Here is a 17,797-nt window from a genome sequence, read left to right on the forward strand (position 1 = left end):
AAGAAAAGCCTCAGCCAAATCACAAAAGATGCAGTTTTAAACCAAGCGAGGAGAGGGAGGAGGAGAAACTTCCTGGATTAAGTGAACCACAGGGATATTTTAATCAGAACACAAAAGAAGGTTGAGAGAAACACCAACTGACTCGGATCATATCGCATCAATAATCCATGCAGAGCCTCTGCTGAAATCAATGGGAGGGTTGTGCGTAAGTGCATTGTATAATATAAATGCATGCCCCTATTCAGGGCTCCACATACAAAAGAGAAAGCAGTACTAAGAACAATTCCCTTAATTAACATTTCTCTTCCATCAAGTGCTTCTAAAATAATAAATCCTAACTTTACATAGCTCAGTTTGCATTTGCAGTTTTTACCAGAGGTGGTAAAACAACTGACCCCATTTGACAAATAAGGGAACTGAAGCACAGGATGCAAATTAAACTGAAGAGCAGGGCAGCAGGCAGAGCTGTACTGGGAATAGCAGTTTACCTTCTGAATCACAGTTTAATGTCCTAGATATTTAGATGCTTATCTAGTTCAAGCCTCTAATTAGGGTGATTCTGTACAGTCCTCAAATAATTCTGCATACTTCCTAAAGTACCTGTGCACAGCAACATGCTTATCTCTGCGAGTTTCCCACTCAATGTCAATTTTCTGAAGATCTCAAATATCCTGCAGAGGTTCAAAACACTGGACTGCCCTGGTCAGGCTCCCGTGGTACTGCATGAGTCTCACTACTCAGTGGCACCAACGGATTTTAAAATTGGCTGTCAAATCCACACTTCCCACATGCTTTCTATTGTTAAAAAAAAAAAAAAGAGAGGAAAAAACACAACACTTCTTTCAATTCAAAATACCAATTCATTAGCTGGAAATGACCTAAGTAATCCTGGTGACAGCAGTCCATAAGAAAAAGCCAGACTGGATCTCTGTTCAAGAAAAAACTGCAATACTCACAAGAAGCCAGCGTAAAATGTCAAACAGACCGATTGCAAAAAAATTCCCAGTCTCTATTAGTTTACAATTGTTTTACAATGAAGTCAAGTAAGGAGGAACATAAACTATACTGTAATTTGTCCCCAAAAAAGCAACACATTTATTAACATGATATGAAGTTATAAAGAATAGTTTCACTTGCATGTTAGGTGAAAACCTGACTTCACCTATAGAACCACCCTTTAGCTAAATACAGACCATCTTCTCCCAAGGTCCTGAGTATTCGTCCTCCCATGAAAATCCAACTTTGAAATGCTTAACACCTTACGAAAGATTGATTCAGCAGTGCATCCATTTTCTAGTTTACATCTTGCATGTGATTAAGTACTACATTACACAGGGTTAGTGCCAATAACAAGTGGGTTCATCTCCCCTAACTAGAGATGCAAGTCCCTAATCCTGTGAAAATAACATATTTTGAGTTGAATGAGCTTTCTACTCTTTACAATTACAGTGTTCAACTGTTTTGAATAATAACTTTTCAGGACTGGGTTGTTTTGCCTTTTGTTTTCCTTTTTCAGATTATTTTTTTTTTAAAGACTTACTTCTACCACTGACAAAATGAGCAGAGGTGCCTGCTGAGGAATGGCCACGTTTCCAGACGACTGCTTAAAGAATTATATTTCTGATTCATCATAGCCTTTTTTTTTTCCCCCTCCAAGTTGTCAAAACAAACACCACACCCACTTGATTTCCGAGTTCTGGGTAATTATATCTAGAATTAGCAAGCACCGCGCAACTATTAATCACACGAGGTTTAGCCCTTACTTTAGCCATTTAGAAATCAGGCAGCGCATTCAAAGGCAGCCTGTTCAGCAGCGCATTTCAGGGATGCCCCGGTGGCTCCGCGGGTACCGCCACACCGACGGCGGTGGCGGCGAGCGCGGGGCAGCCCCCGGGCCGGCCCCTGCCCCGTGGCGGGACCAGCCGCTCCGCACACACCGTCCGCGGGGACGATACGGGTTATTTCGGCCGGCAGCGACGCACGCACCCACAGAACACGCTGCAAACGAGGGGAGGGAAGCGTGCGGCACGCCTGCAGTGCCTCAAACCGGGTCGGCGCGCCAGCCGGCCTCCGAAAGGTAAAAACTAAAAACAAAAGCTCCCCCAAGGTGCCGGTCCGGATTCTCTGTAAGTAGTATCTGGCGACACGGACGCCGCTGCCTTTAGGAACAGTTCGCCTCGTTTAAACCGGACGAACCGCCCCGCGGTTGCCCCCATGGGGGCGGCCCGCACAGAGCCCCCGCGGGACCGGTCCCCCCACACCGCCCGGACCCGCTCCTGCCCGCCCTGCCGCCGCTCGCCCCGCAGCCGCCGGCGGGAGCCCAGCCGTGCCGCGGGGCTGTCACCGCGCCGGGGCCCGGCCCTGCCCGGCTCCGCCGCGGGACACAGAGCCCCCTTTGTGGCCGCCGGCGCCAGGGCAGCCCCCGCCACGACCGGCAGCCGCTCGGTACCGGCTGCTACAGTCGCTCCGCTCGGCTCAGCCCCTCAGCGCCCGGGGGCGGCAGGCGGGACGGGGCACGGCGCCGGCGGGCGGCCGAGGGCGCGGGGGCCGCGGCGGCACCGAATGTGGCGGCCTGCGGGACCGCCGGCCCCTCCCGGCAGCGGGGCGCCGCGGCCGCCATCGCGGCCTCCTCAGGGGCGAGCGGCCGCGTCCCCCTCGCGCAACCCCGCCACTCACCGCCGCCGCCGCCGCCCTCCTCGTCCATGTCGGGGCCGCAGGCAGGGCGCGCCGCGACGGCCGCGTCTGAGGGAGGCCCGAAGATCGCTCCGCTCGCTCGGCGCCTCGCTCCCGCTGCTCCACCGCCGCCGCCGCGCTCCGCCGCCGCGTCCCTCTCCGCCCAGCCCTGCCCCAGCCCCGGCGGCCGCAGCCCAGCCGCCCGCCCCTCTCATGTGACCCGCCAGGGGCGGAGGGGAGGCAGGCCCGGCCGCCCCGCGCCGCCGCCCCCGCCGCCGCAGGGCCGCCGGCCGCCGCCGGGCCGCCTCCTCCCCTCAGGGAGCGGGGAGCCTCCCCCGCCCGCCTCTCTTGGTCGCTGTCCCCTCCCCGGCGGCGTCCGCGCGGCGCTGAGGGCCCTGGCGGGGCCGCCCCGCGGGCGGTCGGGGGCGGGGGGAGTCCGGCTTGCGGGGCAGCCGCCGGGGCGCGGCCGGAGGGCGGTGGCGGAGGAGCTGAGGGGAGCCGTCGCGTCAGTGGGGGTTCATGGCGGCTGGGGCCATCCCCGGGGCCTGCGGTAGCCAGGAGTTGTCGGCGGAGGCGCTGGCGCTCCTGGAGGGGTCTTCAGCGGGTCCAAGAGCGGGCGGTGACAGGGAGGCGAGGGACGAGCTGGCCTGAGGGCCCATCGTGGAGGGGGACGGGATGGGTTGAAGGCTCCAAAAAGGAGCCTGAGGCACACGGTGACGTTTCTGCATGTTTTCAGCTGATTCTTGCTCGCTCCTTGCTCCTGGGTCTGGGCTGGTGCTGGGCACTTGCCCGGCCACCGCTGCTGTGAAGAGCCTGGCGTGTAAAGGGGATGGTGCCCGTGTGTCACGAAGAGCCTGGCGTGTAAAGGGGATGGTGCCCGTGTGTCACGAAGAGCCTGGCGTGTAAAGGGGATGGTGCCCGTGTGTGGGGCGCGAGGCCTGCCTTGAGCGTGCTGTCTGTACTGGTAACAGAAGGGGTTTGTCTGTCCATTGCCCTGGAGCCAACGCGCCGCGGGGCTTCCTGAGCCCTAGCAAAGGTGAGATCCACTCAGGGAGATGCCTCAGGAGCCTGGGGGTCGGCAGCCTCCACAGTCTGCAAAGGTAAGCAGGAGCGTGCTGGCACGAACCACTCTTCCTTCCTTCCTTCCTTCCTCCCTTCCTTCTCAGGCACCACCCCTCTTTATTTCTTTAAAACCTTTGGTGTCAAAATTTTATTCAGATAGGAAGCTGTGGGAGGAAAGGGTCAGCCAACAGGAAAGTATCAGGGTTTTCATTTTCCTCCTGTAGGCTGGCATGGGGCAGAGCACCGCCGAGGCGTCGGGAGCGCTCACCTCTGACCACCTTGTGCTGAGGGCTGGGGTTTGCTTTGGCAGCTGCTCTGGCCATAAAGCCTTCTGCCTCATGTAGAAAGCATAAACAACACAAACCTTTGAAATACTCTGAATTTCATACTTTAAATTAAGCATTGTTATAAGTTCAGTAAGTTAGTGTATTAAAGAGGGTGTGATGGCATAAAACAGAAGCATTACCTTGGTAAGAGATTTATTTTGAAATGTGTGTCTATAAAGTGCAATTATAGGATGGTTTTAAAATAAGTCTGAATGTAGATGAACTGGCAGTGGGCTTTCAATGTCTTTGCACACTGAGGAAACCGTTACATTAGAGGGGAATCTGGTTCATGAGAAAAATTCTAGTTTTATAATTGACCACAGCTTGTTTGCTTTAATTTCATCTGTGTTGTTTTACACCTTTATATAGAATATATTCCTTTCTTTTGTTGTTTTTGCTTGTTATTATCACTTTTTTTCCTTCCTTCCTTCCTATATTTCAGTATAACTTAATATTTTTGCTATAAGGAAAACTCTAATGCAAAATAAAAGCTATCCCAATCACTAATTCTAATAACAGAGAAGAGTGAGCCATGGAGAACAGTCCTTCTCCCACCAGTTCGGTGCAAAATTCCTGTTGACTTCATGGAAGTGACACTAGGTGTTAAAATTCTCCAAATTAATAGAGAACATAAAAATGATTTTGTGATGCAAGCAAGATATGAAGAAAAGTCTGTCCTAGTTATAAGTTATCAGTTGGGATATTCTATATAAACTTCATGGTGAAATCAGAAAATTCCAAACTTGTGAGATAAGCAAAATGTTCTTTATTGTAACTTCATCATTAACTTGAGCTAACAGTTACATTTTCAGTATTTTGCGTTATTGAATGTGTAGCTTGCTTAGTTGTAACTTTGAAATATATGTAGTTCAATACCGTCTCGAGGAAAATCTGTCTTCCCAGTCCTGTTTTAGTAGGATGACTTATTAGCGATACATAGTCACATAGAGTGTTGAAATTATAGTGTCTTCTTCAAGGCTGTATGTCTCTGAAATGATGGCATATTCCTTAAAACTTCAAATTTTCATACATATTGTGTATATTATAAATAGACTTACTTTAGCATGGGCCTGATGCTACGAGTGTTCTAGGCATAAAACTGTTAATTCTGCATACAAGGTGCTGTTTAATCTTGAGGTGAGATGTGTGATAGAAACTTTAAAGATCAAACCTTTTACCTTGTTGTCTCATTTTCCTTTGTATAAAATAAGTCTCACGTCTGGCTAGAAAACTAACTGGGTCAGGAAGAGATTTTTTGAAAATGTACAAAATCAAGTAAAGAATTACAGTCATAGTTCTACATCGTAGCTATAGTAGTTCTACCATAGCAGAACTACTCTGACTCTGTAGTTTTTGGTAATTCAACGGTAAAAATGCCACTATCATTAAATAATGGGTAGTTCCTTACCAACATGCCAGGTAGCAAGAGCGGTTACAATCTCAGCAAATTTGAGCATATGCTCCAATAAACTGTTTCCTACTCATGTGAATAACTTTCTCGCATCTACTTTGTTTTCTGGAACTTTGAGCATTCTTCTGTTTTGACATACACATGAATTTTATTTTTTCTCTCCATATTAAGAAGGCTTTAATTCAACAGTTTTCTAAAGATTGCTTGATCTTTTTATTCTTTCGTGCAGTCCCTTCTGTAGTCATAGCTCTATTTTTACCACAAGTATGTTTTGCCAGCTTGATATCCACAAGGTTAACCTTCTGTGTTGGAAGAACTTCATAATCTGTCATTCGTGTAAATAATAGTCTAATAGCTGGTCTGTTGAAATTATTTTTAGGGGAAAATTGGGCTTTCTCCAAAAACTGCTGTTGGCAGAGTTGATTCTTTGATAATAAGTGTGGTTATTTGCTGATTTTTCAGGTAGTACGTTGTGTCTTCTTTTTTTCCTCTTCAGATAGTTTATTATGTGTTTTGATTCAGTTTCCACTAAGTAGTAATTTATCATGTCATTTTTTATTTTAAGGGGTGAGGAGCACATCTGTTATGACATTTGTCACTACACAGAGTCAGTGAAGACGTTTTTGTGGTCTAAAAGGCTCATTAAGTATTAAGCCATTTCTATGGATTTCAGTTTGAACCAGATTCCAAGCAGTAGCAAATGAAAATTACTCTTTACCCCTCTTTTTTTCTTTTTTCTTTTTTTTTTTTTTAAGTAATCAAAGAATTCAAGCTCAGGATAGCCCTGTTGGTTACCACATCCTTTCCTCAGCAAGAGTGGATTCCCTTTTTTTCTGTATTGGTCTTTATTGGCTAATGGAAATTCTGAAAAAACATCTCCCTTATTCATCTTCAGTTTACTCGTAGAAATAAATAAGCTTAAGCTTACTTGGGTAAGTTTCCTCTTTCAGTAATGTGAACGTTTCAGTGACGTAAAATTCCATTTTAAGATGCTAGATTTCGTAAACTTTTTATTTCTAATCAAAAGCGTGAGCTATGATGATGTTCGTTACATGGACAGTAATTGGAAAGTAGGTAGGAATATTGTATTCAAAGACAAGAAACACAATTCTGAATTTTCTTAAAGCAGAAAGAAACAAAGTAACAGCTGTTGTGCCATCAGAGCAGGCATCTGGATCAGACACAAGGAGATGAAATAACGCACCTTACTGTTGGAAGGAAGAAAGAATCTTTGAACTCTTCTTTAAAGATGTAGTCGTCCTGTATGCAGGTATTCCCATTTCACGCGTTCAGTCAAGACATTGCTAATTTTCAAGTCTGTCTTATTCTGACTTCTGTCAGATTTGGTAAGAAGGATTTTGTAGTTACCCTTAAGGAGAACAGTTAATCTCAAAGACACGAACGTCTGCACGGTTTTAAGAATACATTTTTAAAGAATATAGATATATCTTACAGAGCATACATATATCTCAAAGAATATAGATACATCTTAAAGAATATGTTGTTCGACATTTTGTAAACTGGAATTATTTGGTTGATTTCATTACTTGCTCGCTTAGATGCTCACAGTTTTAGAAAAACAGTGCAAGCTTTACGTTTCCTAAGACAATATCTTGTTGATAATCAGAATCACTCTCATTGATCCTCACCCATTGTATTAAAGAATACTTTTGTTCCAAATCCAGACAATCAAACAATTTTTGTTTTTTAAGAAGCATTGTCTAATAGTTTCCAGGCAGGAAGATCTTAGTCCATCATCATATCTTCCCCCCTCCCCGTTTTTTTTTTTTCATTTATCTGTACTTGAATAATCTGGTATTCTTAAACCCCTGTGGCAAACTCTTTGGCTTCCTCTGTCTGGCAGATGGGTTTTAGCTATGTATTGTTTCTTAAAATGTTTATGCTGTCACACATATTGCATTTGTCTCAGCTGGAAAAACACATTTATAGAAAATCCTGTTTGCTGGTTGTCTTAACGGTTTCAAAAGTGCTTGCACCTTTCATTTAGTCTGAAAAAATTTACATGCAAGTATTTTATATTGCTTTGGGGAACATCAAAGCTGAAGCTTAGCAAGTCAAACATCTTTTATGAATGGTGCTTTGTTGTATGGATAGGAAGCTCGTTCCCTTACAATAGTCAAAACCCCCAAAGTTGAAGATGCCTCTCTTCTAAGAATTTTGCATGGGTTTTTCTTCAGATGAACTTTTAAATCATGTCCTGAATTTTATTTGCAGCTTATTTCAAATTTCAATTCTTAACATATTTTGAGGTTGTTCGTGTTTTTAAGACTTCTAAATGGGCTTAATCTACTCCTAACATCAAATATTACTGGTTTTGGAAGTCAGTGCTTGTTTCCATTGTGTAACACTGATAGGGCCACCGGTGAGTCGTGGAATAAAGAACACCAGAATGTCCCAGTGAGGAAAACCAAAGGCACTAAAAATTGTGGAGGTCCACCAACTCTGTAATGCTTATGATCTGAAGTATACTTTGCATTAGAACTTGTTCTACCTGTATTAATTATGCGTAGTACCAGACACAAACAGGATGCTTTCTAGCATGAAAGCCGTGCGTAAAATAACAGAAAAAGAGGACTTGGATTCAACGGACATGGGCTGAAACAGATCATGAGTGTAATTTTGCATGAAGCTTGAGAGGTTTTTTCTATCTACCTCAGGAAAATGAAAGAGCTTGATGTAAAGGAACTCTCAAAGGAGAGTGCACCGAGTAAGGCCAAACTGTTCCCACCCTGAGAATGGCCACAGTCTGTGAATTCACCTCTGCTGGCTAATTCCAGCTTGGGGTGGTTAAATGCATTATCGCGTACCACTCTCCAGTCTCACCAAGGCCTGGGAATTTTAAATTCCTAATTCCTCCGACACTGGAGGCTGTAGCTGAGCTGCACACCACACACCAGCCCTGCTCTAGCTGCGTGCGTATGGCAGCAGCAGGGAATTATTGTGGTAGTGCTGTGTGGTGCATGAAGGCACGGACTCCGGCTGTGATGAGCACAAAATCATTGATTGCTTCTCAGGCCTCGGCTTTCATACGCGAGCTCTAAAACTTTCCATGCACCTGCTAGGCAAGTAAACACATATTTCAGATCACTAACCCGGCCGCCTTATTCAGTTCCCACCAAGATAAGCATGCAAAGCTGTTTTCTTGTTCCATGTTTATATTGAGCCAGTTCCTCTTCGTTCCATCCGTATCGATATCTGCGTTCCTGTTTCTGTGTGCTCTGCTCACTGTGTCCTTGGCCGTACGCAGGCCTCTGCTTGTAGATCTGCCACAGTGCTGGTAAACAGGGGAGGCCCTCACAGTTCCTTCCTCCTCCCCACCCAGAGAAGTGTTCTTAAACACCTCCACAGCGTAAGAGAGCTGGCACCCCGCAGTACGTATGGCAGCCAAGTGACAAGCTGGGCTCGCTCATGACATGCAGTGCTGGAAGGGTTAGACCAGGTGCTCCTGTTGATTCACCAGTGAGCATCTGAAATGCAATTGCGTATCTCCGCATGAACTGGCTCAAATCTTGCTGCTGGCTAGTCAGCAGCGCACAAATCTGGGTTTAATAAATATAGAACCATAAATTTAGACAGGAGCAGGAACTGGCAACTAACGATTGTGACTTTTAGTGCCCTCTAAGCTGTTCATGCAACTGTTTGTGAAGCCACACTGTAAATCAGATCACTCAATCCAGGTTTTTAAAGTTGTTTAGACTAATCATTTTTATCCAGAATTGTTCCATTGATTAAGCTCACACTCTGGCCCCACAAAGAGTTGCATTGGCGCAGTTGCAGCATTAGTAGACTGTGACAGACGGCTGGTGTGGAAAGAAGGCAGGCAGGCTGCTGGATAGTTATTTTGTCAGTGGGGACAACATCCCTGCCTAATTCTAACCTAATTCTGAACTACGGGCTCTCCATCAGTTTCACTTTCTGATCCCTCGTGCTCATCCCTTCTCAACCTGTGCCTATAGTCAGACTTACATGCTTGTTAATGGCTGGTCTGTGCAATACTAGATCATCTATTGGTAATAAATTGATCAAGATCAAATATGAGCATGTAATTGTATTCCTGTCAAGATTAGCCAGCTATGACTTAGAGTGTTTAGACCAAGCTTTATCCTGGCTTTATACCAGCAGCAGGAAGGCAGACTTTAATGTAAAATCATTAGGAGTAAAGCTACTCCCCACTCCTTGTTTTTTTAAATAACTTTGTACTGGTACGTTGAATTTGGACAAAGAATTTTGTGCCATGTCGCCATCAAAAAACTAAAAGTATTGTGTCATGAAATTGCAGTTGTGTACTGGTGAGAGTATGCCTTCAGCCTCTCTTATAGGTTATTTTTGAATACATAGCTCCTGCAGAGTCCAGGTGAAAATGGGAGTCATTCTTTGTTAAAAAGCTGATGTGTAATGTTACAAATTCTAACTGTCTCTAACCAGGAAAGGTCCCTCTTTATTCCAACTGCTGCAGTTTGAAAGAAACACGCAGGGTCTGAGGCAGAAAAACATCACTGAATCCTTTCCCTCTCATGGCTATACAAACTATTTTATTCCTTTCATATCCTCAAGGATGTAAGAATAATCCCATATACTTCTATACCAAACCAAAAAGATTTTGGTATTTTCTTACCATAATTGAAGTGTACTTTCAATTTAAAAAGCAAATCTTCACCTTAATAGTCCTTCTCCAGCTGTATTTCGTTCTTAAAGAAAGAAAAACTGTCTCCAAGTACAAGATGTTAAGAAAGGGAGAGTCAAAGTTAAAACTTGGCAAGCGCTAAAACAAAGAATTTTTCCAAGGAAATGGAGGAGACAGGTCAAATTAATTCCTTATGTAACTCCCTTTACTTCAGTGCAGTTACATGAAGGATGAATTTGGTACCTTGTACCTCCATGGTCAGAAAAGGATTTCTGTGATCTCAATCAGGACAGTATAAAATAATCATTCTTAAGAAGCAAAATTTTAACTTAAGTCTGATAGAACTGCCCTCGTTATTTTTAGTCTATTAGTATAATTGTAGAAGAACAATAGGTCTACAGAACAACAACAAAACCGGCTTCATAAAAGATTAGTACATGATGGTTTGCAGCTTACATCCTTAGTAACCGTTTCTTGTGGGAAAGAGGAATTCACGACAGACTGCTAAAATGGGCAGTGACATCAGGGACAGCTTTTCTTTCTTGTGACTTCCAAAAGCTTTCCTCCAGTTTGCTGCACCGCAACTTTAGCTTTTTCCTCTGATCTCATTCTTCTCCCCTGCCCATCCCTAATTCAGTTCTTCTTCCCCTCAAGTTTCTTTGGGTTCCACTGTGCGTGCAGGGATGTCTGTGGCTTTTCCTCACTGCTGAGTTTTCTAGGTTTTTCTCCTCAGGCAGAAATATTCAGCCTCTTGGGACACATAAAGGAGAGGTGTTTGTCATCCACCATAATTTCCTTTTAGATTTTAAATTTCGATATGCTTAAATTTGAGATGCTCTAAAATAACGCATTTTGACTGCGAGAACCCAGCCTCCATGTGTCAATCTTTAGTACTCGAATATAGCTCTACCCAGAGATTATTTCCATTTTAAAACCTTCTCATGAAACATCAACCCCTGCCTCCCCACCCCACTCCCAAATTCAGGAAATACTTTTAATATCAGTATGTTAAATCTTTTAATATTGTAATATAAAAGCATCCATATAGTATATTAGTGCAATGAAATTGAAGTCAACAGTCCGTCTTTTTTATCCTTACCAACTTGGAACTCTCAGTTTTAATACAGAGGAAAGGACCTGTGTATACATGCATATAAAAGATGTGAAAATACAAAGGCATATATTGAAAACAGACAAAACCAGGAAGATGATAAAATGGCAGAAGGAAGTTGCCTCAGATATAAAAACTTTTGCTTTGTATAGAATAATTTATCTCTAAAAGCTAAGGTTGGCAAATTGCCATGCTTCAGATAAAACAGGCAGTGTAATGTCAAAAAAATTTGACTTAGTGTACAAAGTACAATAGACGCATTTGAAAAACTAATGTCCTACAAAGTAAGTCAATTCAACATTTTTTTTTTGTTTCCTTTTTTTATGTGTACCTTTAAAAGCTTCATTATATTTTCAAATACCAGAAATCTCAGTAGTACAGGTGCAAGCTCTCCTCTAAGGATGTCTGCATCAGGTGTGCCATTCAGCGCGACGTAGAAAATGTCCCAATATCCAAAATTAAACAAAGATGGTGGAGATATATTTTGAAAGCAAATCTTTTGCTTTCAAAATGGCAGAACTATTAAAGCATGTTTTATAGCAAAATGATTCACATATTTAAAATATCTACTGCACAATTTTCATCCACAGAGCTACGCAAGTAAATGTGTACTGCTCAATGGTTTCACATTGGGTAAAGAATAGCTTTTTCAAACAAAGTATCTTCTCCATTTCCTTAAATGTCTGTGGGGAAAAAAATTGCAAGCTTTAGGAAATACCAGTACATTTATACCTGAAAGATTTTTCATCTAAAAGTTTTTGAAATCTGATGTTGACTGAGGACACTTCAAAAGCCTGAGAATGTGGGGTATTTAGTCCCGTTATTGTGCCAGCTGCGAACAAATGAATTCTTTCCTGCAAGGCTGTTTTCTCCTCCCTGGCCTGGTAAGGCCTGCACTCTGGTATTCCTGCTAGAAGAGAAACCATTTCAGCAGAAGATGGATAATGAGCACAGCTAAATTCTCATGACTAACAAAATCATGCCCTTGCTCTTTGTTCCCGTCTGTAAGGCTTTGCCGGAACTCAGCACGTATGGAAGACTCCAAACCCGAAAAACAAGATGGCAGATAACTACAATTACAACAAACAGATAATTTTTTCAGCTTCTTCATCACATTTGCAAGATAAATAGACTGTTATCTGAGTACTGTTTATATTCTTAACTAATGTCTCGTTCTCTCACAGTGAAAACCTTGTTTAACTTGTTGACAAGGATGGCTATCTCCTTCAGAGATTAAATCATTCCATGAAGTATATTTAGGGGTTTCTTATGTTTGAATCTGTAGCACCCTGATTGCTTCTACGGAATTTCCAGATTTACTCTTTATGAAAAGCAGTAGCCTGGTAGTTCTTTTTCTAGCTGCTGCTTTTTCCTGAAATGGTCTGGATTTTCTGCATAATTTGTACAAAGCTCTCCTTTCTATAAATGTTGTATTTCATTCTGTTTTAGTAAAGCTGATATATACAAATAGGAGTTAAAGAGAGATAAAGTCTCCTTCATATTCTTCAGCTAAAATAATGAAAGGCTGACTTGTAACTATTAGAAAGGAGATAATACTGTTTTTATTAGGTTATGAAACTGCAAGTAATGGCAGATAAACGCAGATAAAGCAGTCTTCTCAGAAATCTAAACTGCTAATCAATTAAAGATGTTTTTCCAGACTGCTGACCATAGGCAACAGAAACGAGTAAAGCAGTATCTTTATCACACTGGGATTTTGGAAGATCCATATTCATTCCAGAATAGTACAACAGAAAAGAAAGGTATGCTTTTACCGTGCTTACGGGAGCACTTAGCGGGGTGTTTCCATTCTTTGCTGCCGGATTCTTATCAGTTACGGAAAGCACTTAAGCAGGAATTTATTCTTGAGCTAAACAAGGAAAGATATTTATGCATGTGTATGTTTATATGCAAATATTAATATGTGGTTATATACATGCAGTCAGAAAACTACAGTTTCATATTTTATGATAATGAAATGGTCTTTTATCTCTAGATCACAAGATTAGAGGTATGCGGGGAGGATGATGAGCAAAAGATCCTCTGAAGGCTGCTTACAAAGCTGGTGTGGGTATACTACATTGGTTTCAGTCCAGTTTTGTACAGAGGTGTGTCCACTCACGTTCGATAACTGGTTGAATAACGGGAACTCTTTTTTGATTTCCTTACGGAGCCCATTTGCAAAAGCTCAGAGGCAGACCCCACCTCTGAGTTTGGAATCTGCCTGATTAAAATAATTTCTCCTCCCCTTCCTAACAAGCAGCAATTGTTTAACACTTCTGTAGTACTTCTTTAATAAAGCCACCGGTAATAACAGCAAATTAAAAAAATGTCATGTAAAATTCTCCCTGAACTATTGAATTGTTGAATTATTTACTGTTAGCTGGGGTGGCTTCTGTTGTAAGTGGAAATTGCAAGGAGACACTGTATTACCGCTCTGCCGATGTGCGTGTCGGTCGCAACGTCCTTTAGAATAACTGGGAGAAACCGACTGTGCATTCTTCCTTACAATAATGAGAAATCATTACAACATAACAATGTTTGTTAGATTAATTTGAAAGCAGAATTTGTTGTGATTTAAACTGTGAAAAGAAAAAGGAGCTCTGAAAATATTTTTTCATACACATTTCTTCTAACAGCATAATTTCTTGTAAGGACTTTCTAATTAACGTCATTTGGTGTTACTTAATTAACTCACGTTTCAATAAGATAGTTCAATGTATTTTCTTGATTATTAGTAGTAGATAAAAATATTAAATTTCTTTTTCTTTAATTGCACCACCGACATCAAGCAGCTGAATTTAAATAAAGTCATGCAAGAGCCAGCATATTGCAGGTGAACAATGTGTAGCTGAGAAACAAAAAAATAATAACCTTGTTAACAACGGCTTTGTGCCGTTCAGGTGAGAATATCTAAGATTAAAAAAACAACAGTGACTGAAGCTATGTAAAAATTCATAGCAAAAGCTGTTATCAATTTAACCATTCCAATAAAGTAGCAAATTATTCCATTTTATAAACAGGAATTCCTAGGAGTTTTCTCTGTTTTAGAAGACCGTCCAGTATGCTGTAACTTTGGACCTTGTGTATTTTATTTTTATAGTTCTCAGTTGGTAAATGCTCTTTGTTTCCAAATAATACACTTACATTGTGTGTATTATACACTTGTATAAGGAGTGCAGTATTTGGAAAGTATGCAGTGACTTTCAGAGCACTTCAGGAACATGGTGTTGTCTCCATTTGAATTGCTGGGGAGATTCACACTGACTCTACTTTTAGGAGGCCTGGGCTTTTAACCTGGCCCAAACGTAAGGATATTCCGTAAACCCCCCGAGTCCAGGCCTCGTAGCTTGGCTCCCGGGGAGACCCTGGCGCTTACAGAGCTCCGATGGGGGCAGCGAGGCTGGAGACCAGCTCTGACCTCCTGTGACTGGATGCAGGATTGAAGCAGTGATTTGTCCTACTAAAAGCACTCGATAAATTACTTAAACAGATAAATCCTACTATCAGATTTCTTTTCTTATTGATTACACTTTCTGAAATGCAAAAAAAAACCAACCCGAAACCTTGCTTGCTTCCTCCACGTTTTTATTGGACTGCTTCACCTAGTTCTGCATTATTGTAAGGTCTGTGTGGGACTGGAAGGACAACAGAAGTAACTCTGAAGGGAAAATAGTTTTCCTTTTCCATAAAACAAATGTAAAATACCTTTGCTTTTTTATTTCCTCTGAGCCCATTTCCAGTCCTTATTTAACCCCACCAGCTCCTGAATTCCTGGTACAAAGGAAAATCAGATGGTATCTATGTTGTCTCCTGTCCCAAGTTGTAATTCACACCTCATCCCATGTTTCTGGCAAAATGACCCATTGAAATTAAACCAAGAATATGTCCAAAGGACTTTTTTCTTGGTGGGTCTTCCCCACGCACTCCCCAAGTTTATTCCTTGCCTCTCAGATTTAAGAGTTGGGTTGAGAGGGGTCACCTCGCGTATGTCGTTGCCCATCACAGCTGGAATATCTGCTAGGAGGCAGGAGCACAGTTCCTTCCCCGGCAGATCAGCTGCTGGATTTAACAAGTACCAATGAGTAACAAATATTTACCAGAGGTGTCTTCACTGATGAAAGCGTTCTTTCATAGTAATAATACGCAAAATGGAATCGAACCTTTGGACAATGCTGTTTCAATGGGGGGCCTTCAGAAAAAACACTTCCTATGTGAGGGAGAGAAACTGCTCAATGACCCGTTCAGGAAGAGCTACAGTGCCTTATAGGTAATTTATGAAAATATATAGGAATTAACTGTAAATTGAGCAAGTAGCCAAGAAGCTTGATGAACTGCTCAAAACACGCAGTGATGAAAATCTCTACAGACTTCCAGCTTGCTGGCATCGGCAAGTAAGCAGTTTAGCTAAATAGAAAGAAATCGGAAGGTACAGTTATCAACTGCAAGTGAATGATTATAAACAAGAAAATGTGAGGAAGAGCTCTGAAAATCATGTTTGACGGTGACAACACAGACCAGACAGCTTTTATTTTAACAGCAGCTTGTTGGGAACACACGCCATGTAGCAACGTGAAGGCTCGAAACCTGCTCAGTCTGTACAGATGTTCTCACTCAGAAAGCAGCTAGAGGGAACAGAAGATAAAAGGCGGCTGTCCAACTTTGAAAAACTAAAACACTTTCAGTCTGTCTTGGCAAGTAAATCTAGTTTTTGTAGTTGTTTCTGATTTTCAGCCTGATAGAGAACTCGACATCTACAAACCTGACCTAAAATGACAGACACCTGAGGTGTACAAGCAAGCCCTCGGAAAGGTGCTCTACAGTATCATAAAAACATTATTTGGAATTTTTTAATCTTAAATGCTTTTATACGGAAGGAGGGGAGCAAAGACCAGAAATTGGAAACGTTATAACTGCTGTAAGGGTGGAGCAGGTCGCGCGGGCAGCCTGCAGTGCTGGGCAGGCCAGGCCAAGAGCTGGAAGGCCGATCAGGAATCTCTGAGGTAGAAAAGGTTTTTTCGTTATACGAAGCAAGACGGGATTACTGACCTCAGAAGGGTGATTTGTGAATAACTTCCAGCTAAAGTGATTACGGGCTCCAGCCGCTAGCTCCCAAAAAAGAGCATCAAAACCATCCTGCTCGTCATCAGTGCTGGCCGTTTGTTCGGTGAGCAGGAGGCGAGCGCTGGACTTGTGCCTTGGTTTTGGTCCTTTGCCCTCGGGGGTTCTTTGAACGATGCATAATGCTTGGAAGAACTCCAAAATGCATTTGGGGTTTTTGTTTCTTTTCTTTGAACTATGAGGTTAAAGATAAATAAAGGAGTGTTTTGATATGTCTAGAAGATACCTGCGATAACAGACAGACGTGGCACTTCCTAACACACACGAGACTTACAACGTGCTTTTCACAAGCACACCACAGTTCTCGGTAACAGAACCCCCCCATCCAGTGTTTTCTTTTTTCATGGAAGGCAAAGCACTCCATCCACTTTTAAATTTCTCCTCAAGAAATGCGAATATCTTCAGTAGAAGCTTTGGTATTTGTGTTTGGTTGGAGGGTTTGGTGTTTTGATTTTAAGCTGCGATATGTGCCAGAAAAGGCAAGAGCCAAGAATCATACGGAAGGGGTAAATGTTGTGATGGGTCTAAACTGCCAAAAGGTTCCTCTGGCAAGCTCAGATTTGCAGAGGCAATTTGGGTTCCTGCGCGGATGAGCTGCTCTCATAGAATTCTGTAGTATGAGATGAACAGAGACCCAGACGACCCCAAAGTCATAGGCCACCAACTTGAATCTAACTTCAAATCCTCACAGGAAGGGGTCTGGATACGCACGTGGTAGCGTGGCTGTTCCCGAGTTTACTCACAGAAGCATTCTGAGTTCCTTGAAATTCCCCTGGTACTGCAGGTATCATGCCCATATGTATATACATATATATGTAAAACTACCGCTAAACCATCTGAAAGCGATGACAAGGTGAGAAATTAAGGCAACATCCCATCGCTGTCACAGGGAGGTGGGTGGAAGATGGTGGGCAGCCAAAGAGGTTAGAAACCATGACTTGGGAGCGTGCCGCAAGCACGGAGGGAGCGATGAGGCATCGATGAGGCATCCCCAGGGAGGTGGCACTTCCTGGCCTCCCCATGTCCCGCCCTGTGCTGAAACTTCACAGTACATTCATCTTCCTTCCCCCCCTTTCTTTTTTTTTTTTTTGCTAAATGCATGTTTTGAGGGAAAGGATGCTCTCAGCATTCATCAAGAAAAACAGTACTTGTTCATTTTGTACTCAAGGTATCGGCTTTTTCTTCAGGGTTGTCAATGCTGTTTCTTTTCAGAACAAATACAGCACATAACAATAGCATACTTCCTCAAAACGTATCACTTGTGGCATCAAGGGCCCTAAAATCAAACAAAAACTGTAAGTTAATTATGTCTTTTGAGTCTAGAATCAAAAAGTCATCTGATAGCAACTTTCAGAAGAGAGATCTGAGGAGAGGGGTTTCTGGTTTGTTTTTTTAAATATATTCCTTAATGCGCAACATCAAGCAGAAGATACATTTTTATTCCACTC

At 42.8% G+C, this 17,797-nt stretch overlaps 1 protein-coding gene across 2 annotated transcripts in view; it reads right to left on the reverse strand.

The window, feature by feature from the left end:
* The window catches only part of CYTH3 (cytohesin 3), a 51,961-nt gene extending 49,098 nt beyond the window's left edge, over positions 1-2,863 (reverse strand). The window contains exon 1 of one of the 2 annotated variants that reach the window (XM_063343242.1): positions 2,677-2,862. In XM_063343242.1, coding sequence (XP_063199312.1) covers positions 2,677-2,704 — 28 coding nt within the window. In that variant the 5' untranslated portion in view covers positions 2,705-2,862. Of the gene's footprint in view, positions 1-2,676 lie in introns of both variants that reach the window. The other variant, XM_063343243.1, reaches the window with a different exon arrangement.
* Positions 2,864-17,797: the final 14,934 nt, after the last annotated feature.

This window comes from Chroicocephalus ridibundus, chromosome 8 (assembly GCF_963924245.1).
Source record: "Chroicocephalus ridibundus chromosome 8, bChrRid1.1, whole genome shotgun sequence".
Classification (NCBI taxonomy): Eukaryota; Metazoa; Chordata; class Aves; order Charadriiformes; family Laridae; genus Chroicocephalus; species Chroicocephalus ridibundus.